Source organism: Prionailurus bengalensis, chromosome B1 (genome assembly GCF_016509475.1).
Source record: "Prionailurus bengalensis isolate Pbe53 chromosome B1, Fcat_Pben_1.1_paternal_pri, whole genome shotgun sequence".
NCBI lineage: Eukaryota > Metazoa > Chordata > Mammalia > Carnivora > Felidae > Prionailurus > Prionailurus bengalensis.
The window spans coordinates 117,868,361-117,895,995 of NC_057344.1; the positions used below are offsets into that span (position 1 = coordinate 117,868,361).

General features: G+C 35.4%; 1 protein-coding gene and 1 non-coding gene across 3 annotated transcripts in view; one reads left to right on the forward strand and one right to left on the reverse strand.

The window, feature by feature from the left end:
* Positions 1 to 27,635, forward strand: part of PPA2 (inorganic pyrophosphatase 2) — a 92,382-nt gene that overhangs the window by 58,546 nt on the left and 6,201 nt on the right. For both annotated transcript variants that reach the window (XM_043571260.1, XM_043571267.1), the window contains 3 exons: positions 4,281 to 4,408; positions 7,240 to 7,325; positions 14,837 to 14,906. In XM_043571260.1, coding sequence (XP_043427195.1) covers positions 4,281 to 4,408; positions 7,240 to 7,325; positions 14,837 to 14,906 — 284 coding nt within the window. The remainder of the gene's footprint in view (positions 1 to 4,280; positions 4,409 to 7,239; positions 7,326 to 14,836; positions 14,907 to 27,635) is intronic.
* Positions 3,175 to 3,278, reverse strand: LOC122479247. The gene has a single exon (XR_006296308.1). It is a non-coding gene; the product is annotated as a U6 spliceosomal RNA (small nuclear RNA).

The following is a 27,635-nucleotide window of genomic DNA, read 5'->3' on the forward strand; positions in this document are numbered from 1 at the left end:
AAGTCTTTGTTAATCATTCAGGGAGTTGATACGGTAGATCTCAGTTTTTTAAAAGAGCTTGATTTGTAGTTAAAAACAAACTGAAATAAATTGATTGACTATATAATAGAACTCTTTTAGATTATTCTGATTTTATTGTTGGGTTAGTTCATCTTGAAAATACACTGTGGGGCACCTGGGTGGCTCTGTTGGTTAAGTGTTTGACTCTTCTTGGTTTTGACTTACGTCATGAACTCAGGTTCCTGACTTCAGGCCTGGTGTAGGGCTTCTCGCTATCAGGGATTCTCGCTCTCTGCCCCTCCCCCACTCACGTGCACCTGCGTGCATGTGCTCTCTCACTCAAATAAATAAATATTAAAAGAAAATGCATTGTATAATTATAGTAGAAACTTCCATAAGAAGTTAATTCCAAGAATGGGTATAAATCATTACTAGAGAATTCCTTTTCTTAATATATATTCTAAAAAAATATATCTAATGAAAATGGAATCTGGAAATGGAGAATAGTAATGGTTATACAATATTGTGGATGTACTTAATGCCACTGAATTGTACATTAAACAGCAAGTTTTACCTTATGTATATTTTACCACAATAAAGGAAAACTAAAGGGGCACCTGGGTGGCTCAGTCAGTTGAGCCTCCGACTTTGGCTCAGGTCATGATCTCACGGTTTGTGGGTTGGAGACCTGCATAGGGCTCTGTGCAACAGCTCAGAGCCTGGAGCTCGCTTCCAATTCTGTGTCTCCATCTCTCTCTGTCCTTCCCTCCCCCTCCCCGCCGTCTCTCTCTCAAAAATAAATAAACATTAAAAAAATTTAAAAAAAAGAAAACTAAAAAATACATCTACACTTTCATTCATTCATTCATTCATTTACTTATTTAATACATTTCAAATTTTTATTTAGATTCTAGTTAACATATATGGTAAAATTGGTTTCAGGAATTGAATTTAGTGATTCATCACTTACATAGAACACGAAGTACTCATCACAAGTGTCCCCCTTAATATCCATCACCCAGGGGTGCCTGGGTGGCTCAGTCGGTTAGGCTTCCGACTACCGCTCAGGTCATGATCTCGTGGTTTGTGCGTTCGAGCCCCGCATCGGGCTCTGTGCTGACAGCCTGGAGCCTGCTTCAGATTCTGTGTCTCCCTCTCTCTCCGACCCTCTTCTGTTTGCACTTTGTCTCTCAAAAATGAATACATGTTAAAAAATTTAAAAAAAAATATCCATCACCCATTTAGCCCATCTCCCACTCATCTCCCCTCCAACAACCCTGTTTGTTTTCTGTTGTTAAGTTTCTCAGGGTTTGCTTCCTTTTCTTTTAATATAAATAAAACCAGTGACAATATAGCTGTACAGTATAGAAGAAAAGAATTCATGGAAGACTTATATTTATAATACTAATTCTACCATGAGTGTGTTGGATAAATTTTGGCAAATCTTGTACATTTTCTTAGTTGTAGTTTCTTTATGTTTAATATGAATATACTTACTCTTCTTAGTTTTATAAAGAACAACTGAGTTTTTTATAGACTGTAAATCAGTTTCTAGATTATAGGTGTAATTTTTCATATTTTCAGAAGAGTAATTGAATTGACTATTGGTATTGATATAAGATTTTTGGCTTGAGGTATTTGCTGTTGATAGATTTTCTGAATGTTGCTTATTTTGATTTGTGTGTGTGTGTGTGTGTGTGTGTGTGTGTGTGAGAGAGAGAGAGAGAGAGAGAGAGAGAGAGAGAAAGAGAGAGAGAGAATACAGCTTTTATTCCAGGTTCTAATTGAGAATAGAAACATTTCGCTTATGTCTGCAGAGTTTTATTGGGCATTATTAAATTATTGGGGTTTTTGTTATTGGTGTCTTTACCAAGTTCGCTTCATAATATCTGAAGAGAAAGCCACCTAAGCCAAGATAGATACTGGCTTCTCCTTAAGCTTTTCCTCTAAAGTCACTGAGTTAAAAACATTTACCTTAAAAAAAAACACACAAAAAAGTCTATGCATTGGGACAGAGAACGGTAGATTTGGTAAGGTACAATGATAAAGTCATAAATCAAATTTAAGTAATAGAAAATGATTTATTTTGGACATTACATTGATTAAATTACATTTCTGGTTGTTCACCTTCAGTGAACTAAAAGATTTCCTTTCCCTTTAAGAAGACAATGCATTGGAAGAACTCAGTAGTAGTAGTTAATTTAGGAGAGATTTTGCAAAAATATAGAATGTAGGAAAATGATAATAGAAAGCTCACTTTAGAAAGAAGCACTTTTAATTAGATAAGTAGAAAGTCAGAATTTAAAGAGGAATCAATGTGCATTAGGTGAAATAAGTATCAAGTATTCTATTTTGGGCATGACAGAGAACTGTATGACTCAGGATACAATGTATACTACTAAAAATATCTTAATCTTTAGACTTCGTTATCCTAAACATCTTACACCACTTAATAAATATGTATTTACTGTGATTAATAGAGCAGGTGTGCCCTGTGTTCCGTTTCAAGTGATTATTTGTTCCCTTAGTTATAATATTTCTGCTGTTTGTCCCAGAATTACCCTAGATAGATGTGTGGCCCATTGACGTATTATAAAATTTTAAATTTGAATGCCTTAGGCAATATACGCAGTCTTTTGTTTGCCATGGTTTCTGCCATTTTTACATGCCTTACCACACTTACGTCACTTAGGCAAAACATCTGGCTTCTGGAGGCATATGTAACTCTTACCAAACCTTTTCAGAACAGGCAAAAGGCAGGCGTCCTGTCTACCTCATGCCTGCAAAATGCTTACTTTTCCCTATCATGCCTAGTGCTTGGGGATTCCCACAAGGTTGGATGAGCTAGTCTGAAACCAAGTGATCTTTAAATTATCCGAATGCATGGTGTCATCTTCTACTTTTAGTTATACCTTTCTAATTTCTCGAGTGCTACCATGTCATTTTATATTGTTTCCCGTAAGTCACAGTCTGGTGGTGAGTAAAGACTTCTTTCATTTAGTTATTTCCCATATTTTTTGAATTGGTATTTATTGGAACGGATACATTTCTTGGAGACCTGTTTTGGGGAGGAGTCTGTTATTAATATGGTACTGTTTCCAGTTATATTTAAATGAATATACTAAATATGCTCAGAATGTGATGGTTAAGTTTGTTTGTTTGTTTGTTTGTTTTTTAAATATAGAATGCTTCACGAATTTGTGTCACATCCTTGTGCAGGGCCCATGTTAATCTTTTCTTATCATTCCAATTTTTAAGCTGTTTTCAGTAGAACTAAAAATAAATTCTGAAAATCATTATAGAAAATGAATGTAAAAACTGAACCATCTAGATATCACTTTGTTTAAAATTGCCCTGTTTGCATTTTCTTTCATATTCTACTTTTTCATCAGACTTTTCATCACTTACCTTTGTATATTCTTTATTTGTTGTCTGTTTCTTCCTATTGTATAAACTGAGAGAAGGGGCTTATTTCTGTTTACTGTTATATTACACTGCTTAGAACAATGCCTGACACATAATGGGAAACTTACTGGAGCATCTGGGGGCTCAGTTGGTTAAGGGTCTGCCTCTTTATTTTGGCTCAGGTTATGATCTCACTTTTGTGAGAATGAGCCCCACGTTGGGCTCCACTCTAAGTGTGGAACCTATTTAAGATTCTCTCCTCCCTCTGCCCTTCTCCCCTGCTCGCGCTCTCTCAAAAAAAACAAAACAAAACTCAGTATTTGGGGTGTGTGTGTGTGTGTGTGTGTGTATGTGTGTGTGTGTGTGTGTTTGTGTGTGTGTGTGTGTGAGAAACCCTTCTCATGTGACTTTAGTATGTTTTCTTCTGGGGACTGCTCTCTCTTTATCTTCCGTATTCCTTTAGCTTAATATTTCTAAAACACAGATCCTGATGTAACTTACCTTACTCTAAACTCTCCATTGCTCACAGAATGACGTCAGTCCTTAAGTATATCTCACTTAATCTCGCTTCATTGCTATTTGTTGTCTGTTTCCTTTAATTGGAATCTCTGAGCTCCTTGAGGAAAATAACTTTGTTGTCTTCATCTGCTTATACCCTGTACCTAACATAGCATCTGGAGGTACTTAAGAAATGTTTGTAGAATGAAGGAGTAGTGTTTTACATATGAAAGAAACCCTCAAGTCCAGAGGCGGTTTGATACATGATGATTATGCTGCTAGCTAGCAACAAAGGTGGACTCCCTCAGTCCAGTGCTCTACCACTAATAGGAATGAATTTCAGTTTTTAACAAAGTATTTTGTTTCTTCACTTGCAGATATTGATGATGTTAAGAAGTACAAACCAGGTTACTTGGAAGCTACGCTTAATTGGCTCAGATTTTATAAGGTGCCAGAAGGAAAACCAGAAAACCAGTTTGCTTTTAATGGAGAATTCAAAAACAAGGTGAAGATGATCATCTTTATTTTAAAATATGCCTTGTGATACTTGTACAATACTTCTTTCACCTTTGGGGGTTTCTTATGTGAGTATTTGTATATAACATGATAATGCTTTATACTGACTCGAATACTTAAGGACATTATTTTGTCAAATTTATTTTAAAGGATTTTTTTCAGGAGGTCTCTAAGTGAAGCAGTAAGTCTTGATAAATATCTGGATTCATCTCTTTATCTGTTGATATCTCCTTCATCTCAGAAAATGAAGGGTTTCCAAGATCAGTCTCAGTCTGCATATTACGTATGACAAACCACCTTCCATTTACTATTGTGGAGAGGAGAAAGTTAACTTACCATGAATGTAAATCCCAAGAGGCTTCTCTTCTAAGTGTTCATTCTACCATGACTGACTTAAGCTGTTTAACAGTTAAGAAAGCACTTAAATTATCCTACTGTAATAGAATTTTTCTGTTGGAATACCACAAAGTTACCATGAAGTGTCTCTCATGTGATACAAATGGAGAAAATAGGCTAAGGATGTTAAGTCTAAGGCATGGAATATATATTTTTTTAAGTTTTTACCACCACTGGGGCGCCTGGGTGGCTCAGTCGGTTGAGCGTCCAACTTCAGCTCCGGTCATGATCTCACACTCCGTGAGTTTGAGCCCCATGTCAGGCTTTGTGCTGACAGCTCAGAGCCTGGAGCCTGCTTCAGATTCTGTGACTCCCCCTCTCTCTGCCCCTCCGCTGCTCATGCTCTGTCTCTCTCTGTCTCAAAAATAAATAAAGAACATTAAAAAAAATTTTTAAAAAATAAAGTTTTTACCACCATATAAATTACACACAGTACACACCAACAGTTAAGTGGATACTAATAAGTAAAACATGTTTTGTAAGTAAGGTAAGCCATGTTAATGGAAACTTACAGATTATAATAAATATCTTGTTATATAAGAATTTATTGCTTAACCTAGTATTTTTTAAAAGGGCACATCGAAAGAACCCTTAACATCTTGACGGCTTTGTCTAAGACTTATTAAATGTAGATATAAAACTATTATTTTCAATTAAATACTCTTAAAAATAAATATTTAAGATTTATAAGATAAATTAATTTTTGTCTTTTTCCTCTAAAAATATGTTATAATATGTTATAATTTATGTTTGAACTTTTTATGGCTCCTTATTGCCTCAGAGTATGGTTTGGGTGTTTTTTTTGTTTGTTTGTTTTTGGTTTTTTGCTTGATTTTGATAAATGTTAATTCTTTTCTGAATGAAGACTAGATTATTTATAAACCTGGTTTCAGAAAATAATCATTTTTAGGCATTGCTTTTTACCACTTCTGTTTAAAATGTAGTGCCTAACTCAGGAAAATTAAGTTGTATCTCCTTAACATGTTTGAAAAGGTGACTCCTGTGCTATCTAGATTTTTCCTGCTGACTCCTTTAAGCAAGTGCTGGAAAAGTGATTCTAAATAATCATAATTACCCAAATGATTTGGTTAAAAATCTTTCCTTGTGTTATCCTGACAACAAATTGGCTTTTTTGTACCATATGTTAAGGGGGACTCCCCATATCACCTCATTTAGCCATTCTCCTTCATGTCACATGACAATAGACCTGAGGAAACTTTTTTTTTCTTTTTCAGAAGATTTCTCATTATTATTACATCTTGGTTCCAAAGATTCTTTAATTTCTTCATTTCTTACTGTAATATGTTTAGTTGTAATTGAAGGAGAAAAGAGCTAGTAAAATTAGTTAATATCTAAGGACTCTCCTTAAGAAAAAATAGCAAGGAGAAAAAAATCAAAAGAATTTGCTGCTTTGGAATAACAGAACAAGTGTTCCTTTAGATGGTCTTGCTAGATAGATACCTAGCAAGAGGTGTGTGTGTTTCATTGGTTTTGCATTTTCAGACACCATATAAGTTTATACTAAGAAAAAAATAATTGAAAATGTTAAGGAGGTTTACCACCTCTAGACAGTAGATGTTCTTTAGAACATGTTAATGCAGTTAGACTATAGTTTTGATGATGATGAAGTTAATAGGTGTATGGTTACCTTATAAGCAAGGGACTAGACTAAGCACTTTGCATACAACTTATTTATCCTTTCAACAGCTAGGCCTTTTGGATTAGGTGTGGCATCTTGACTTTGTAGGCCATATGGTCTTTGTCACAAGTTCTTAACCTCTGCCATTGTGGTGCTAAGGCAGTCTTAAACCACGCACAGATGAATGATTGTGTTCAATAAAACTTCATTTACAGGGTGCCTGGGTGGCTCAGTTGGTTAAACTTCCGACTTCAGCTCAGGTCATGATCTTGCTGTTCATGAGTTCAAGTCCCATGTCAGGCTCTGTGTAGACAGCTCAGAACCTGGAGCCTGCTTTGGATTCTGTGTCTTCCTCTCTTTCTGCCCCTCCCCACACTCGCTCACTCATGCATGCTCTCTTTCTCTCTCTCTCTCTTTCTCCCTCCCTCCTTCCCTCCCTCCTTCTCTGTCTCAGAAGTAAAGTAAACATTAAAAACAAAAAACAAAAAAATCCTTCATTTATAAAAATGGTGTTTTGGTGAGCTAAATTTGGCCCATAGGCCCTAGTTTGCCAACCCTAAATTACAATATCTCTATTACCTTCCATTTATAAATGAAGTTAAGACTTAGTGAGATTATGTAACTTGCTCAAAAGTCACACAGCTGGTGAATAAGGATGCCAGTATTTATATTCAGGTTTGCTTGACTCCAGAGCTCATGTTCTTAGAAATTAGCTGTCATAGTGATAATAGTTCCATGTTAGTATGGTGATGTGATCTTTATATCTGTTTTTGGTTTGGAATTAGGCCTTTGCTCTTGAAGTTATTAAATCTACTCATGAATGTTGGAAAGCATTGCTTATGAAGAAGTGTGATGGAGGGGCTATAAATTGGTAAGGATTTGTCTCTTCTATGTAATGTTATTTTATTATTAATTGGTACTAAACAGCCATATAATACTATTCAATTTGATTTTTTTAAAAAGAGAATTACAGTTCTTTTTCATTTAAAGAATACTCATGAAACACCAATATGAAAGCATTACCAAGTGCTGGGTGGACAGCATGAAACTGGGAACTGACATGGTCCCTTTTCCCAAAAGATTTATAGTTTAGTGGGGGATATTGTTGAGTAAACAGGCATTTAATTATAATACGTTGTGATATGTGCAAAGAGGGAATAAATAGCGATTTTTCAATATGCAGACATGGTTGTTTATGTGTAAACACCACATCATTTCTTGATGAAATAGTACAAAGCCTTTTTATCCATCATGATCTGGGTCACTAGCTGATTGATTACAGGGAATCAAACAACAGTAACAGATGTAACTCAAACATTTTATTTTAAAACATTTAAATGTGTACTCACTCACCTTTGGATATAGGGCTAAGACCTTTTCTATATAAGTTCCATATAGATTATATATATAATCTAGTGTAATATAGAATAGAAAACCAAGATAAGATCCTCTAATTCTTAAACTCCTTACAGTTAAAAACCTTCATAGGTTTTTAAGGGTCTTTTTTCTAACCTTTTTACAGTTTTCTTACCCACATCTACTTTGACACCAAGTTATTATAGTGAGTCACCTTTATTGAGGCTTTTTAGCCTTACTAGTTTTTAGGGCCTGCATAGTATTCATAGAATCAGTTCTCTTTCCACATCCTCTTTTTCAATAAGCATAATTACTGCTTAAATTATGAAGTAGTAATAAAGACAGCTCTTATAAACAGGTTTAGAAACAAAAACAACTGACTTTTGGCAAGCCTAACTACAGAAAGCAAACACACGTATCATCCTGTAGAGTACCCAACTCCACTGTCCCCTTCTCCGAATCAGGAGAAATTGGGAAGCCATTCACTCAACAAACACTGATTTGAAGATCTGCGACCAGGGAGTGTGCTGGTTCCAGGACTATTACTGTGACTACAATAAATAGAGTCTCTGCCCTTTTGGAGCATGAAGTCTGGGAATCAAGAGAGACATTAAAGAAATCATTAGAATACAGTAATCACATGGAGTAAAGAATTAGTCTCAAGATATATTTTATCTATGTCATCAAGAGACTCATCTTGCCTATGACACGAATGCTTAGGCATTAACCTTCAGGTTGTGTTTCTTTGTAAGCTCGAGTAACATTGTCAACTCCTTGATTTTCTCCTTTCTTTCTTCTTAACCACTTAGGCAGATCACTCCTTTTTTTTTAGCAGAGTCTTAAAATCAAGTGATTATTTCTAATTTAAGTAGTACAATTTATTAACAAAACTGGGTATAAGTGAATGTCTTCTAGTCCTGACTATCCTAGTAATTAGTAGACTGAGCTATTCTTTATGATATTCTAAGTCATTCATTCATGTGGTGAGCTCCTGTAAAAAGGGTCTCTCACTGTCCGAAGAAGTATTTGCTCACTGTTTGCTTTCATCTTCTTCCTCATGGTACTTTTGGAAAAGTTTTTGCAGTCCTTTAAGGGCCTGTGTGTTTTCCAGGTTCCTCAGCTACACAGGTAGAGATTACCTCTGGTTAGTTTTTCTGTAGCTTGATGTCATTCCTTCTGTGCTGAGACTAATTACCTTTTCTCTGAGGGTAATTTTATTTCTACTCTCTGGAGTCATTTTGCTGTAGCCTCCTAGGTGATGATAAGGATTACCTTAACAACAGGAGTCGACATTTATTGAACTTTGTACTATTTTGCAAGTTCGAAGTGTTTAGTATGTGTTACCTAATACAACGATCCTGTAAGATGTGTATCATTGTTTCCATTTTATACATGACGAGATTGAAACCACATAGAGATTAAGTGATCTAAGGTCACGCTGAGTGGGAGAGCCACCATTTAAGCCAGATACCAGACTTAATGTTCTTGCCAGCTATATTCTACTTCTGTCTTTTCAGAGAATACAACAAAATAAATCTTTTTTTAGCTTAAAAATTTTCAGGGTATACATTTCTGGGTATAAATTTTATTCATGTAGGTAATTTAAAGTTAAAATCTTTAAATTTTAATTTATTTTGGCCATTTTTTTCTTATTTTTATCACCACTTGATTGTAAAAATGTATTCATAGTAGCTTTTATGTCCTGTCTTAATGAGTTGCTTCTTCCTCTTAATTCCTTAAAATGTACACTGTTACTGATTAGCAAGCTCCCCCTGTCTTTTACAGTATATTTTCCCTACTCAGTTGAGTGTAGGCCCACATTTTGTTACCCCAGCATTTCTGTCACTATATAGTGCGTAATAATTACCTAGGAAAACTTGGAAAATTCAGATGCATTCGTCTCCTTTAAACCTAGTGAATTAGGGTCTCTGAGGAGTAGTGTCTAAGAATCTGAATGTTTTAAAGCTTCCTACCTAGGTGCTTCTGATAAGCCTCTCTGCTTAAAAACCATAAAGTCTCAACTTCTCATAGAAGAGCAAACAAGGCCTAGTCTAGGATTTGGTCCCTGCTCTCTGTCTGGCCTCATTTTCTATCACTTCTTGCCTCTTATTTTCATGTTCCAACAACTTAGAACCACTTGTCACTCCACAGACACCATGCTCTGGTTGACCTCTAGGCCATTCCTCATGCTGTTACCTTTGCCATGATTATCTTCTCATTTCTTGAACTAGCTAACTTCCTCATCTTTTTAAGATTTAGTTTTGACTTCACTTTCTCTAGGAAGCTTTCCCTCGTAGCCAAGCTGCCATTATACTGTGCATTCCTTGCTTCCCTGTGTCCTTTTGTTATTACGCTTACCAGTTCTTAACTGCGTGGTTTATGAATTTGTCTCCTCCTTTAGCACGTAGCTTCCTCAAAAGCACACGAAGAAGGATACCTTATTCATCTTTCTCTTCCTAATGCCTGACATGTGCTAGCCACTCAGTGAATACCTCTTGGAGCAAATTGTTGACTAATATTTTAAAACCAACAGATGTTTGTTGTTTTTCAAATCTAGTGCTACTCTTCTGCTTCCAAGATCCCTGCATTTATTAAATTCTGTAATTGATACTCTGAGTAATCCTCTTCTTCACAAGAGGTTTGGTTGTTATTTTGGGGTTTTTTTTCCCCATTGCTTAATATTTACTCTGAAAGCTACACATTCTTTTAACACAGAGAAGTTCATTATTTCTGTTCTTCCCTAAAGTCACTTTCCACTGTGTTGCAGGAGAAATAAAGTTTTTTGCCGTTTGAGTTTTACTCTTCAGCCCCTCTTGCTCTTTCTTCAGCTGTGGCTTATTTGCCTTATTTTTAAGAAATCAGAAATGTACTGTTCATTTTGCCAGTTTATTTTATTTCATTAACCATTATCTATTCTGACCCATCTAAATTTTTCAAATTTTGGCTGATTCTCAGATGCTCTTCTAGAGCATCTGGGTTTCTTTAATTTAGTTTTTAATTTAATAATTAATTCAGTTTTACTTACTTGATTCAGTTACTTGTCCTTTATTTACTCAGTTGTTTTATATTGCAACTCCTTTCTTGTTTAATAAATCTTTGTGGTACTGTCAGAATTATATTTGAAAAATACAAATGTGGTTGTCATTGTTTGCTTAAAAACTTCTCATGGCTCCCTTTGATCATAGAATCCAATCCTACTCTTCTATGTATTAATATGTCTAGACCTACTTTTCCAGCCTCATGTTCTGTTTCCTCCTGTCTCCTGTTTTTCCTCCATGAATGCCTGCTCATTCTTCAAGGAGCAGTTTAGATGCTACCTCTACAAAGAGTTGTTATTTGTTTTGGGCAAGATTACCTGTACCCTCACATCACTGCTGTACACACCTCTGTGTAGAACCTGGAGTGTGTTATTATCTTTTTATGCTGTGAATTGAGGTTGTATCATGGCACTTAGTGTCAGGACTTGCCACTGGTGGTTTAAACATGCTTACTGAATGAATATATATATATATATATATATATATATATATATATATAATTTATATAAATATATATTATATATAAGTATATAAAAATAATATATAAATCTATATTATATATATACATATATATATATATAATATTTATATAGATTTGTTCTTCCAAATTGTTTAGGTCTTAAAATTGTTTCATTTTACTTTTCTAGAGGAAGGTGTACCTGATCTATATATGGGTAGCTATATATATAGCTTTGTATATAGATTTACTTCAATGTCAGTTTTCTTCTATAGACTCTGGAGGTTGTGGTTCAAAATCATTGTCATTCTTATCTCTTTAAATTAAATTTTCTCTCGGGGCGCCTGGGTGGCGCAGTCGGTTAAGCGTCCGACTTCAGCCAGGTCACGATCTCGCGGTCCGTGAGTTCGAGCCCCGCGTCGGGCTCTGGGCTGATGGCTCAGAGCCTGGAGCCTGTTTCTGATTCTGTGTCTCCCTCTCTCTCTGCCCCTTCCCCATTCATGCTCTGTCTCTCTCTGTCCCAAAAATAAATAAACGTTGAAAAAAAAAAAATTTAAAAAAAAAAAAAAATTAAATTTTCTCTTTTTTTTCTTGACTACTTTGCTTGAAAATGAAAGGCCTTGACAGATCTGTATCCTGGACTCTGTCTTTGGGGATTCTCATGAGTGTGTGCCTTTGTCTGCCTTGAAGAAAATCATTTTCTCTTTACTAAAAAGTTCCATATCTCTGGCCTTGTAAATTTCATCTTTATATGTCTGCTTATTATGTGCAGGTAATTTTCTGTTTCTGTATCTTTTTATGTAATCAGTTATTTTGCGCGATTATGTATCAGTACACCTTTTTATTATTTTTAAATGCAGTTTGATTTGTCATCCACAGCATTTTTGGTATTGCTGATCTTTTCTTCTAATGTCATGTCTGCTTGTTTTGGTCAGCAAGATTGCGTATAGGCTATACAATTTGTGTAAATTTACAACAAAATACTTAGTATCTTACTGTAAAAAGGAAAGCAGCACATTTTTCTCAGTCATTATTTTAAATCTCATTTATAATAGATACCTCTAGCTTAGTCATCCTTCAAGTGACTACACTGCTTCTCTTGCAGGCCACATTCATAGTTTTAAGACTAAAAAGAACCCTTAATGTTCTAACCTCCACGGGAGCTCGTTGGTTCAATACTGTATCCCCAGCATCTAGAAATGTCCCTAACACATAGTATAAAAAAAATTCTTTGAATCAATCAATAAATACGAATCAGTGTTAACTCTTTTTATAGAGGGGCCAATTTAGAGGAAATAAAAATAAAAATGTTTCTTGATAACATGCCTTCAAACATTCAAAGTATTTTAAATCCTGGGGGAAATCTATTACAACCCAGATTATATACTTTTTTAACTAAGAGAGTGTCCGTGAGGAAGTTGGCACTATTTTTAGCTAACCAAATGCTACTATAAGAGCCTGCTGGAGAAATAGTAACAAGAGGCATTATGGTCTCTCATCTTTATGTTGTCTTGTACGAATCTCTCAAGTCTGTTTGTGTACCTCCCATTTCATTATTGAGCAGTCATACTAACCATTTGCCCAAGGCGAAAATGGCAGAGCCTCTTGGCTTTCCTCAGCTCCGTTGGTTACTTGTCAAGATACTGTATGAGAGATATTTAGAAAGTTATTCAAAATTTTAAAAACTTACAGAGTTGGCTTTAATATTGTCTGCTTTTGCCGTTTCTGTTGATGATTTGCTTTGTTAAGTGGAGGGTTACTTTATTTATTTTTGTATTTTTCTAGATTCAGTTTTATTTAAATCCAAGTTAGTTAACATATAGTGTAATCATGATTTCAGCAGTAGAATTTAGTGACTCATCACTTACAACACTCAGTGCTCATCCCAGCAAGTGCTCTCCTTAATGCCCATGACCCATCTAGCCTTTCCCTCCACTCAATACCCCTCCAGCAGCCTTCAGTTTGTTCTCTTTATTTAAGAGTTAGAGGGTTTCTTTAGAAGTAGGTTAGGTTATCAAATTTAACATAAAATACCAGACACCCAGTTAAATCTAAATTTCAGAGCAATACATCTTTGTAATATAAATGTCTCATGCAATATTTGAGACATACTAAAAAATAGTTTGATGTTATCTGAAATTCAAATTTAATTGGGGATTCTGTATTTTATCTGGCAGCCCTATTTAGAGAAGTCTCCCCTGTTCTGTTACCATCATTTTTCAGAATTTCCAAAGGTATGTTTTACTTTGGCTTAGTGCTAACGTTAAAAACATCGTATATAGCATATTTAGAATACACCATGCTTCCTTCAGAGGACTAGCACTTAAGACTTCACAGTGTCTAATTTTTTGCCTTGTTCTTTTAAATTTAGTTTTGACATTCTTTAGGGAAATATCTGACTTATAACACCTTCCCTTTTTCATTTTTTAGCTTACTTAAATATGGGCTGTGGAGAACAGAATAAAAAATAGCCTTAAAGATAATGCAAACTTGCATCAAATTTTATTCATGCCAAGAATGAAAATAAATCCCACATTTTGAGTCTGGATAGAAAAGAGAACAACCACTTACCTGTAACTGCTATATACCCAATGTCTGATTACAGACATTATATAAATAAATAACTAGGCAGATCTTTTTATCATATATATCCCAATGTATTTTTCACAAAGCCATTATAAAAATGTATCCGATAATATATATCTCTTAGGTCCACTTGGGGGACAAGTGTGTGTATGTGTTTCCTCTTCTTTAGGGATCTGCTAATTACTTTTTCCTTTGGCTTTAACTCCCTTCTCTACTGCTTCTTTCTATATCCATTTTAATCTGATTTCTTTGATAAAATTTTAAACAATCAGTCTTAATATGTTTGAGAGGAATGATGCCTTTGCTTTCATCTAGGAAGTAGGAAATACACAATGGGCAGCATGCTTGTGGAGATAGCATGCATTCCCTGTTGTGTGGGAAGGCTTTGATTTCATAGAGCCTTTCCTGACCATGGAAGGGGCTCTTGTCTTATGCCCTGCTGATCTTCCCTCCCTGTACGAAAACCAAGTTTTCGTATCATGTGCCTTCCTGTCACGACTCTTAGCTTAGCCTTCCTCACCTCTCTGAGAAAGAGATTCCATAGCATTGTTCAGTAGCCGGTAACAGTGTTTATCACTTCAAAGGAAAATTCTTCCTTATAGTCATCATTTCATGGGTCAAGTTTGGTGTTTCTTTTCCTCACAAAAGGTAAAGTGTAGTTGTGATGTATAGTCTTTTATATTCAAGGAGATTATTTAGATCTGTGTACTATTTAAAATAAAAACATATTCTGGGATATGCAGTGCTGGGAGCACTATATTTATAACTCTGCCTGAAAGAATGTACAAACATCTCAGTTTATATTCATTCAGGTCCTTTATCACTGGCTGGAAATAAATAACTGGAGTTACACAGCCAGTGTGGGATATTTGGAGTTGGTTTTCTTGTCTGGTAATTGCTCATTTTTTATCCTGATTGATAATAACATTGTCTTTTCCTCACCAGCACAAACGTGCAGGTATGCGACAGCCCTTTCCATTGTACTCAAGAGGAAGCGAGATCAATAGTTGAACTGGTAAGGGGCAAAGCATCCTTTAATCTTACAAATGTCATGGGGAAGTCTAGCAGAAGTTCTGAAAACTCTAGCAATGAAGTGTATCAAGTCTTTTGGGAAATATGAAATTAAAAAATAACATTAGAATCCATCTTTTTTAATCCAGGGAATTTAAATAAAAAACCTGAAAATCTTTCAGCTTAGTTTTTAAATTGTTTTCTAAAGTACATTAACCACTTAGCCAATTTACTATGATGCTACTTTTCTTAATATCACCAATTTATTGCTTATATGTATTTGCTCTCCTTGTACCATTCTGTTCCCTTGAGTTACCCACCATCTAGTGTCTAAATTGCAACTGGCTGTTGGTACAGGTGCATTTTGGCTCAAGAAAGATGAAACAAGACTGTTTTTCCTTTATTTCCATTTAGTTAGGCCATCTTACAAGCTTTCCTTCTAGCTAAGGTGATATCTTGGATTTTTACATGTCTGTCTCATTGATAAGGCTGCCTGGAGGCAACTGAATTTATTAGGAAAATAACGGCTTGATTTAGAGACCACTAAATAAGAAAATTCATACTCAGATAATTAAGTAATATTGCTGTATAAAGTGTGTTCAGGAGTGGTTTATAAACTAAGCTTTTCTTTTTTTAATCTTAAACTACTTATGAGCTAGAAACTAGTGAATTTAGATCTTTACTTCAGGAACATCAAAAAATGTTTACCTACTGTGGCTGCTTTGAATTTTTTTCCCCACTAATTCATCCTATTTAATTAGTACCTGCTATGTGCAGTGAGATCCTAGGTACTGGGGATTCAGCATTAAAGAAAAGATGTGAAAACGTCTGCCCTTCTGTAGCTAATATTCTAGTTGAGGAAATGGATAATAGATAAATGCACAAGTAAAATACTTGTGTATTGATCCTGAACAATGATCCTGAACAGTATGGGAGTATTGGGAGTGCTGACCCCCCTGCATACTTGAGAATTCATGTATAACTTTCGACTCCCCAAAAAGTTAACTACTAAGAGCCTACTTTTGACCAGAAGCCTTACTGATAACATGATTAGTCTGTTAACGCGTTTTGTATGTTACATGAATTGTATACCGTATTCTTAGAATAAAGTAAGCCAGAGAAAAGAAAATATTACTAAGAAAATCATAAGGAAAATACATATGCATTTACAGTATTGTACTGAATTTATTGAAAAAAAAAATCTATGTGTAAGTGGACTTGAGCAGTTCAAACCCCTAATTGTTCAAGGATCAACTGTAGTGTGTCTGAATGTAGTAAATGCTATTATGAAAATGAGCAGGTCAGAGGGGATGAAGTTCCAGGAGCAGATTGGAGTTGGAGTTATTAAAAAGAGACAGGGACAGCCTCACTAGGAGAAGCCAGACATGAGTCAAGATTTGTAGAAGGTAAGAGAATGTGCTGAGTTACCATCCGAAGGAAGAGCATCACAGTCCATAGGCCCAAAGGTCATGAGACAAGAGGATGCCTGATATGTTTAAGAACTACTCAAGGAACCACAGTGACTACTGGAATAGAGTGAGTTCAGGGGAGATAGGAGGTGAGATCAGAAATGTTTACATCTGGGGGTGAAAGTGGTGGTAAATTATTATGAAAGACCCTGTAAAATAGTCTGTAAAGAGTATCTTAAGAAATTTGTTCCTTATTCTGAATGACATACGGAACCACTAGCTAGTTTTAAGCAGAGGAATAATGGGATCTGACTTAGCTTTTGACCAGATCACTTGGGCTGCATGGGTGAGAATAGATTGGAGTGAGGGAAGGGAAGATGAGGGAAGCCGTTGTAGTAATGCAGAACACAATATCAATTTATTTTCTCCAAGTTTTCAATTTTGTATATAAGCAGATTGCATTCTGAACTTAGTTCTCATCAGTATACTTCTTTAATGAGAAAAATAAAGGAAAACAAGAAACTTTTTATCTTTGTCCATGGAGTCTCCCTCACTCATCTCAGATTTTAGGGCACCTGTGTGGCTCAGTCGGAAGCATCTGACTTGATTTGGGATCAGGTCTTGACCAACTGAGGTCAATTAGGAGCCTGCTTGGGATTCTGTCTCTCCCTTGCTCTTTGCCTCTGTCCTGCTCACACTCAAGTGTACACTCTCTCTCAAAATAAATAAATTAACATTAAAACAAAGTCAATTGCATTTTAGTTTGGGATTTATAAATAATAGTTATAACAGATTCTTATCTTAAAATTAGCTGCAAGATTAAAGTTTCTATCTTACATCCTGTTTTTTAATTGTTTCCTATATTAGTAGGAAAACAATCCTTTTGGGGAAAAAAATTGGAGGATATGGATGTGATCTAGATAGTTAGGTCTGAGGAACAAGATTAGAATTCAGAAACATTAACATCCAGCTTTAATTACATGGTCTGGTAACTTTGTTGTGCTTCATAATAATGAAGAAAGAGAGTGCTATACTGATTTTTCACTGAGATCACCACAGTAGACAACCAAAATGCAAGAAATCAGTCTCTCTTCACTACCTCTAATGGAACGTATCATATATGGGATTTCACCATTAAAAACGTGGAAGTCAGGGGGCGCCTGGGTGGCTCAGTTGGTTGAGTGTCCAACTTCGGCTCAGGTCATGATCTCGCGGTCTATGAGTTCAAGCCCCGCATCGGGCTCTGTGCTGACAGCTCAGAGCCTGGATCCTGCTTCGGATTCTGTGTCTTCATTTCTCTCTGCCCCTCCCCCGCTCACGCTCTGTCTCTCTCTCTCTCTCTCTCTCTCTCTCTCTGTCAAAAATAAGTAAACATTAATTTTTTTTTTTTTTAATGTGGAAGTCAAAGAATTGCTCTATTAGCAGCATCTAGTGATTCAGGAGATTAGATAGTACTTTCTTGTGAAGATTTTATTAATTTGTAATAATGAAATTCTTTGTAGTCAAAGCATTTTGACTTGGCATTTCATCTCTTCAGAACCACACTGAAATGTTTGAATCATAATTATTCCGGTATATATTCCAAGATCTCTCTATTTTGCTATATACTGAACATTGCACTGATGTCAAACCAAGTGTTTCTTTGGTTGCTCAAAAAAATTAAGATGTTCGAGTTACCCATCAAACTTCATCATATTCTGACCACAGCAGTCCTGGAATTGTGTGGAATCAAATTGTAACTCCAGAGTTTATTGGTGGGCTCAGAATGAATGAACTCATTCTAACAAGCTTAATCAACAAGATCTATATTGATAGACTATTCAGGATCAGTTGATTAGGTGAGATTTTAGGATAAATTAACTGCTTTGGTGAATGGATAGTTTTAAAATACAAAAAAGAAAAAAATGGATTAAACTTTTGAGTGATTAACAGAACTGTTGCAGGAAGTATATACTTGTGAATATGTATTGAGCACAATTTAATGTAGTAGCATTGAGACCAAAAAAAAAAAAAATGACCATTAAGTAGTCACCTGACAATATGTACAGATCAGTTAGAAAAAATATTGTCATTATTACCAAGAAAAAATAAAAGCCAACAACCTGATGAGTATTATGTGGGAGCATTTGAAAAACAAATTGGAAAATATCTACAGCAGTCGTTTGCCATGCTTAGGGCAGAGATCTTAAGGGTAGTGGCTCTGAGGAAGATGAGAATAGAAATGATCAAAAGAATTATGGGATGTTGTTTACGAATATAGATGTTTGAATGTATTATAATCATGAAAGGCCAAGCTGTGTCAGAATGAGGATGTTGTGCAGATCTCAGTGCACTGGGGATCTTCAGAGGCAGAGAGCACTGCCCTCTTACTGGGTGTCCAGGCCACAACGTGGGTCTCTGACAACAGGACTAACGTCCTATCACAGTTCAACCACAAGACCATCCAGTTGTGTGTTTTGGAATATTGTGTCAAGCGTTTTTTAACATTTATGTGACTTTACAGCCAAAAAATACGGGATTCCTTCCCAATTCTTGAGGACCATGTGACTAGCAATTGGAGCTTCATTTCCAGGAGCAAGGTGCAGAACATTTATAGGGAACAGATGTGTGTTTGTATATGTATATGCATACATGATGTAATTTGTCTTTCATATCTAATATTAGTTGCTATTAATGACAGCTTATTTGACTACTGGGATTTAAGATACTGTTTTTAGGATCCTTTATGTAAATATTTTTTGAAAATATGTTGAGAAGATTGAAACAAAGTTTACAAGCTTAACCTAACAGACATATGTTATTACTCAGTCCATATATATAGTACATGTGGACACTTTTAAAAATTGAGTATTAGCCCACAAAGCAAGTTGCAAAAAATGACAACATTCTCTGTCTACAGTAAAGTTACCAATCAGCTATGAAAATATTAAAAGAAAAGAAATCCAAATCCATATGTTTGGAAACTAAAACCACTTCTGAATAAGTCATGCCTCAAAGAAATGAATTATAAGAAATTATAAAATACTTAAAGTTGAATGACAAATGGGTCAGTATATGCCAAAGCTTGTGCAATGCAGCAAAAATAGTTTTTGAGAGCAGTAAAATGATATAGCAGAAATGAAGAAAATTGAGAGACTAAACATTGAACTCAACAGTTACTCTGTTCTTTTTCTTATCTTTTAATATTATAAGAAAGGAAATTACAGAGTAGAGCAAATATTTAATGAAAAAAAACAGATAATGGCAAGGATCAGTTAAAAGCTGGGTTTCTTTCTTTAAGAATAATAATATAGGGGCACCTGGGTGGCTCAGTTGGTTGAGCATCTGACTTTGGCTCATGTCATGATTTCATGGTTCATGAGTTCAAGCCCCACATTGGCTCGCTGCCGTTGGCGAGGAACCCGCTTCAGATCCTCTGCCCCCCCCCACCTCAGCCCCTGCCTTGCTTGCACTCTCTCAAAAATAAACATTTTTAAAAGAATAATAATATAGATGTGGAGAAACGGGAACCCTCTTGCACTGTTGGTGGGAATGCAAATTGGTGCAGCCGCTCTGGAAAGCAGTGTGGAGGTTCCTCCGAAAATTAAAAATAGACCTACCCTATGACCCAGCAATAGCACTGCTAGGAATTTATCCAAGGGATACAGGAGCACTGATGCATAGGGCCACTTGTACACCAATGTTCATAGCAGCACTCTCAACAATAGCCAAATTATGGAAAGAGCCTAAATGTCCATCAACTGATGAATGGATAAAGAAATTGTGGTTTATATACACAATGGAATATTACATGGCAATGAGAAAAAATGAAATATGGCCTTTTGTAGCAACGTGGATGGAACTGGAGAGTGTGATGCTAAGTGAAATAAGCCATACAGAGAAAGACAGATACCATATGGTTTCACTCTTATGTGGATCCTGAGAAACTTAACAGGAACCCATGGGGGAGGGGAAGGAAAAAAAAAAAAAAAAAGAGGTTAGAATGGGAGAGAGCCAAAGCATAAGAGACTGTTAAAAACTGAGAACAAACTGAGGGTTGATGGGGGGTGGGAGGGAGGGGAGGGTGGGTGATGGGTATTGAGGAGGGCACCTTTTGGGATGAGCACTGGGTGTTGTATGGAAACCAATTTGTCAATAAATTTCAGAAAAAAAAAAACAAAAAAAACAAACAAAAAAAAAAAAGAATAATATAAACAAAACTATTATAGGAAGAATGATGAAAGAGAAGCACAAATAAATATATCAAGAATTACAGACAGAATTATGGACATAGGAGATACGTAAATAATCAGATGGGAATACTGTCAGATGCTTTTGGCAATACCTTTCTAAACAGATGAATTGACAGTTTTCTTGAAGATATAAATTACCGATATTAAATCAAGGTTCAATGGAAAAGTGCAAATAGAAAAGTATATGTAACGAGTTAAAAACTAGAAAACGAATACACTTATAACAGTTATAAAGAATAGTTAATTATGAAAATGGCAATTTCTCCCATATTAGTTAATGAAGTCAGTTTATTTTCAGTCAGAATCCTAATTGGGTTTTTAATTGAATTTGACAGGATGATACTGAAATTTATATGGAATAGTAAAGGGCCAGCAATAACGTGGAAGGGATTGATAAATTTAAATGAAGTTAAAAAAAAAACAAACCTGTAAACAGTTATAAGAGGCCATAAAATAAGTTAAAACATAAGCCATTGATTGGGAGAAGATATTTGCATATAAATGACAGAAGATTTAACAACTTGTTCAGATCAACAAGAAAAAACCTAGTCAGATAAAAATGGGCAAACAATATTAATGGACAGGTCACAAAAGAGGCTTCTTAAATGGCCAGTAAACCTGTGAAAATTTGCTGTATCTCACCAATAGTCAATGAGATGACGCTAAGACACAATACAATTTCATGGTTCTCAGGTTTGCAAACGTTTAGAAGTCTTATTTTCCAAGTGTTTTTAAACAAGTGAGGAAAGGAGACCTCTCATACCTGTTGATATGTTTGAAGGGAATATAAATTGGTACAGCCACTTTGAAGAGCAATTAAGTCATTGTAAGTAAAGTTGAAGATACTTATAATCCGCCATCAGAAATTACCCTTCTGTGTACACATTCTTTAGAGACACTAATATGATCAGATGTGGGAAAATTGGAAACTGAATAAATGTCTATGGATAAAAGCTGGGTAAATAAACTATAGTTTATTTCTGTGGTGCAATACCATGCCATAGGTGAAATAGGTAAATTAGAACCATGTGACTGCATGGATAAAACCTGAAAGTGCAGTGTTGGGCAGAGAAGCTTTTGCAGCAAGGCATACATAGTTCATAGTATGCAGAACACCCAAGGCAGTACCATATGTTTTTAATGAATACAGACAGATATGGTCTTCACATTTTAGAACCATAAATAAGAATAGTAAACACCAGTGTTAGCATGGTGGTTAGAAGTTACTTCTGAGAAGGAAAATAAATATCTTTATTTCTGATGAGTATGGAGAAAAAGACTTCAGTTGTAAAGTTTCTGAAATAATGTTACTATTTTAAAAGTGTAGGGAGTAGGTATGTGTTATGTCTTCATTTTTTGCATGTTTGAGGTGTTCATAGCTTTAAAAATTTGTATGCCTAGGAAAACAATAGAAAAAATTAATGAAACTAAAAGCTATTTTTTTAAATGATCAGTAAAATTGATACATCTTTGGCCAGAATGATCAGGAAAGAAAAGAGAGAAGACAAGTCTTCATTGTCAGGAATGAGCCAAGTGACATCACTGCTGATTGTGACAGTCATTAGGAGAATAAAAGGAAAATACTGTGAAAAACTTTACACCAGTAAATTTGACAACTTTGATGAAATGGACAGATTCCTCAAAATACACTGACTACCAAAATTCCCTGAAGAAGAAATAGGCATACACAAATTAAATGGGTACTTAAGAAACCTTTCCATAAACGTAACGCTTGGCCTAGTTAGCTCCCACTACTTTTATTCAGCATTATAGGTTCTAGCCAGTGCATTAAAAAGAAGGAAAAGGCATCCAACTTGTAAAGGAAGATGAGGTGAATGTCTCTGTAGAATGTTCAATAAAATCTACCTGAAAGCTACTAGAATAAGTGACTTTAGCAAGTTTGTTACAGGATACAAGATCACTATACAACAAACTATTATATTTGTATATGCTAGCAATGCACAACTGGAAACAAAATAAATACATTGTTTATAATGGCATCAAAAACATGAAACACTTAGGGAAAACACTGGAAAAAATATGTGAAGAACCTGTGACCTATAAAGCATTGCCAACAGAAATCGGAGAACTAAATAAATGGAAAGATATATTTATAGGTTGGAAGATGCAACATTGTTGTGTCAGTTCTCCTCAAATTTTGATCTATAAATTCAGTGCAACATCAATCAAATTCTAATACACTTTTTTTTTTTACAAATTAATAAACTCATATATATATATATAAATACCAGAGACCTTGAATAAACAACCTTATGAAGAAGAAAGTTGGAATAATTTCCTTTTTTCAAGATATTTTATAGGGGTGCCTGGGTGGTGCAGTCGGTTAAGCGTCTGACTTCAGCCAGGTCACGATCTCGCGGTCCGGGAGTTCGAGCCCCGCGTCAGGCTCTGGGCTGATGGCTCAGAGCCTGGAGCCAGTTTCCGATTCTGTGTCTCCCTCTCTCTCTGCCCCTCCCCTGTTCATGCTCTGTCTCTCTCTGTCCCAAAAATAAATAAACGTTGAAAAAAAAAATTAAAAAAAAAAGATATTTTATAAAACTACAATAATCAAGAGAGCTAAGTAATGGGGTAAAACTAGACAAAGAAATGAATGGAATTAAATACAGAAATAGACCTACATGTATGTGCACAACTGATTTTCAAAATGATAATCTTTTAAATAAGTAGGACTTGAACAGTTGGTTATTCCATAGGGTACCAAAGAAACCTCACTTCAGTCCATACCTTGCACTTTATATGATAATTGTCTAAAATGTATCCTAGTCCAAAATTTAAAACCTAAAACTATAAACCTATTTTGATCTTGGGTAGTTAGGCAAAGTTTTTTAGATATGGCACTAAAAGCATAACCTGTTTTTTAAAATGGTAAATTAGATTTCACCAAAATTAAAGTTTTCTGTTCTGTAAAAAATACTCTTAAGAGAATGAAAAGAAGCCACATACTATAAGAAAATATTTGAAAATCATATACCTGATAAAGGGACTTGTATTAGAATAAAGAACTCTCACAATTCATTAATAAGAAAATAAACCATCCCTTCACCTCCAAAGAAAATGTGCAAATGGTCACTTTACCAAAGAAGACATACTGAAAACACATGAGATGATCCTTAACTTGACTAATCATTAAGAAAATGCAACTTAAAAACCACAGTGACATGCTTATGCACACTTTTTAGAATAGCTAAAAATTTAAGAGATTGGCCATCCCAGTTGTTGGCATGAATGTGGAGGTACTTCATAGTCTGCTGGTTGGAATGAAAAATGATACAACCACTGTGGAAAATAGTTTGGCATTTTCTTGAGAAGTTAAATATCTACCTACCATATGATCTAGCCATTCCACTTTTAGATATTTACCCAAGAGAAATGGAAGTATATGTCCATACAAAAACACTTATACACAAATGTTTATATCAGCTTTATTTGTAATAGACAAAAACTCCTGGAAACAGCCCAAATGTCCATCAACAGATGAATGGATGGATGAATTGTGGTATATTCAGGGTGTATGTTAAGTATGGGAATACTGCTTATAAAAAGCAGTATAAAAAGATAAAATAAAAATAAAAAGAAGTGAATATTTGACCTGTGCTATAACATGGCTGAGTTTCAAAAAAAATGTTGAGTGAAAAAAGGCAGACATACACATATATATATATATATATATATATATATATATATATATATTATATCATACCATTTATATACAATTTTAGGAAATGTAAATGCTAATGTATGATGACACAAAACATCATTGGTTGGAGAGTTTGGGAGAGAGCCAGGAAGGAAAGATGTTACAATTTCTCTTACAGGGACAGGAAGAAATTGGGGATGATGGTGAATATATTTATTATCTTGATTGTGATAATGACTTTATGAGTGTGTACATGTGTCAGAACTACATGCTATAAATATAGTATGCACAGTTTGTTTCATGTCAGAGTTAGTCCAAGGAAATTTTTAACAGGAAAAAAAAAGGTTTGTTCTGGAGTCAGGCTGTCTAGGTCCAAATCCCAGGTCTTTCACTTATAACTTAAAGCAAATTATTTAACTTGTTTATGCCTGGTTTCTTTATTTATAAAATGGAGCTGCTAATAATATCTTTCTTACAAGAGTTAGTGTAGAGAACTGAATGAGATAATCCGGGTAAAATGTGAAACAGAAAATATTCAATAAACGTTGATTTCACTGTTACTTGGCATTAATGTTGTTGAGTTAAATTGACCACATAGAGAAAAATCCCTTCTATTCCAGCCTCTTGAGTATTTCCAGTGTTATACTCCCTCATGGGATAGCCCATTCCATTGTTGGGTATTGTAAAGGTCATTGTGACTAATATAAATTATTCAGTGAGAATTAGTCTTATATTCAGAGACTTAAACAGGAAGAAGAGGAGGGGGAAAGAGAAGAAATTAGTTTCCACAATATAACAACTTATTCTAATACTTAACTACTTTTCCCATCTGGGAATTTTTACCCAGAATTCTCCCACATGCTTTTATTTAAGCACTTTCCTTGTAATCTGCTCTCTGAGGAAATGGATTGGGGAATGTCTGAATTGGGTAATTTGTAAGGTTTTTAAATATTTGGTGACAGTAGTCATTTTACTGGGGGAATAAAAGAACTTTGTGAGGTGGCACATGCAAACTCAGTACATACATGTAGGGCGACAAAGAACCACACTCATTGTTAAAGAAATTCCTAGACCTGCCTCAGACCCTCTACACTCTGGTAGCCATGGGGATTAAAATTCTTAGAATCTAGGATTCAGGGCAAGGAGAATAAGCACACTCCTGCTCAGTTGCAGGGGCCCAGTCTCATGAGACTGTGAATCTTTAGCTCATAGGAGTGATGGAAAGCACTAGAAACTTCTGGAACTGGGATGAGAGAGTGCCTCTCAGAGAAGTCTTAGCAGCTGCAGTGTTTGTTTTTGCTTTCACATGGCCAGGTTCCCCCTAAAAGCAGTCTCAGGTAAAGCTGGAGCACACAAAGCTTAGAGATGGCAGTGGTGATGGTTCATGGATGCACAATGAGTAGTACTTGGAAGGAGAAGGAGAAAGGGGATTTTTCTATTTTACTTAAAAATATATTCTCTCTAGGGGCGCCTGGGTGGCGCAGTCGGTTAAGCATTCGACTTCAGCCAGGTCACGATCTCGCGGTCCGTGAGTTCGAGCCCTGCGTCGGGCTCTGGGCTGATGGCTCAGAGCCTGGAGCCTGTTTCCGATTCTGTGTCTCCCTCTCTCTCTGCCCCTCCCCCATTCATGCTCTGTCTCTCTCTGTCCCAAAATAAATAAAAAACGTTGAAAAAAAAATTAAAAATATATTCTCTCTAAAAAATAAAAGTGGGGCACTTGGATGGCTCAGTCAGTTGAGTGTTCAGCTCTTGATTCCGGCTCAGGTCATAATCCCAAGGTTGGATGCTCAACTGACTGAGCCACCTAGGTGCTCCTGGACAAGAGAAGTTAAAATAAAATCAACCATTTTGTTAGATTCTAGCCAATTACATACATTATTGAAAGGGAGAGGCAGTAGATTAAACTTACACGACTTAAAATACTTCTACATTTTGTCTCTGGATAACTAAGAATTGGTCATATTTTGCTGGATTTCTAAAGCAAAAATCACAAAAGGAATATAAAAGTAAAATTAATGTAGAGCAACTGCCCTATGAACTTTGGAAACATAATTCAACCAAAAACCCTGTTCTACCTGAATGAAAAACCAGGCACTTTTTTTCCCTTTAATTTTGAACCCTTATAATAATAAAGTGAAAGAATATCAACTCATACAGTAAAAGCACAATTTTATATTGTTTCAATCAGTGTATCGTGTTAGTCAGTTTGAACAAATGTAACCTGGAATGAAAGATGCTCGTAGGGACCTAGTGGGCTTTTTAGAAGGAGAAACACTAAGTACAGAGCAGTTTTATTAATGGTTCGTATCAACCCAAAATATAGTTTATGCGTGAATAGGGATAGAGGCTAGAGTGAGCTTTCTTTGATGGGTCAAAGAAAAAGACATACTTTGGTAATGCAAACTGTAGATTAGTTGGAAAGAAATCAAATATACTAATATTCATGAGGAAGTATTTTTGGAGTGGGAAAAGGGGAGAAGATAGTATTTTGAAATAAGAGTATAAAATAATACTCTTTTGTGGAGAATTTGTACTGGATTATTAGAGGGTGCCCACATTTTTCCAGTAAGTAACTGAAAATCCTTTGTATGTTTCTAACCATGAAAATGTAGTGATGGGGACACCTGACAGAATTGGGATTGGGTCAGTTTTAGGTGCTTCTCTTACTTACTCCACTTCCTGTAAGAAGGTGTAGTTTGTTGTCATGTTTATGAATCAGGAGGCCATTGACTATGTGAAGAATTAAATAGTAGTGGCTGTGTGTCATGCATCCCTTGTTGTTTTCAAACTTAAATATCCATCTCTCTTTTGGCATGAGTTAACAATGGAAAAAGGTTAAAAAAATGACCTTGAAACTATAATAGTTCTTATCTCTGAGTTCTAGACTTGGGATGTTCGTTTTCTTTTATACAAAGCTTTGTGCATACTGAATATTTTTACGGACCAAGAAATATATTTTAAGAATGAAGAAATAAGAGGGCACCTGGCTGGCTCAGTCGGTAGAGCATGCGGCTCTTGATCTTGGGTTTGTGATTTCAAGCCCCATGTTGGGTGTGGAGATTACTTAAAAGTAGAAATGATCTTTTGAAAAGAATGAAGTTATAAGAACATTCCAGAAATTATTTTTAAAATAAAATGGGATGATGTTCCTGCTAGAGTAGTTTGTCCATTTCTTTCCTGAGGCTAATGAGGAGTTACCCAAGTGTTCTATTTTGTACAGGCATACCTCCTTTTATTGCAGTTCACTTTATTGTGCTTCACAGATACTACATCATACTCATATTGAGGTTTGTGGTAACTGTGTTGAGCAAGTGTATTGGTGCCGTTTTTCTAAAAGCATTTGCTCACTTTGTGTCTGTGTCATATTTTGGTAATTCTCACAATATCTCAGACTTTTTTTTATTATTACATTTGTTATGGTGATCTGTGATTAG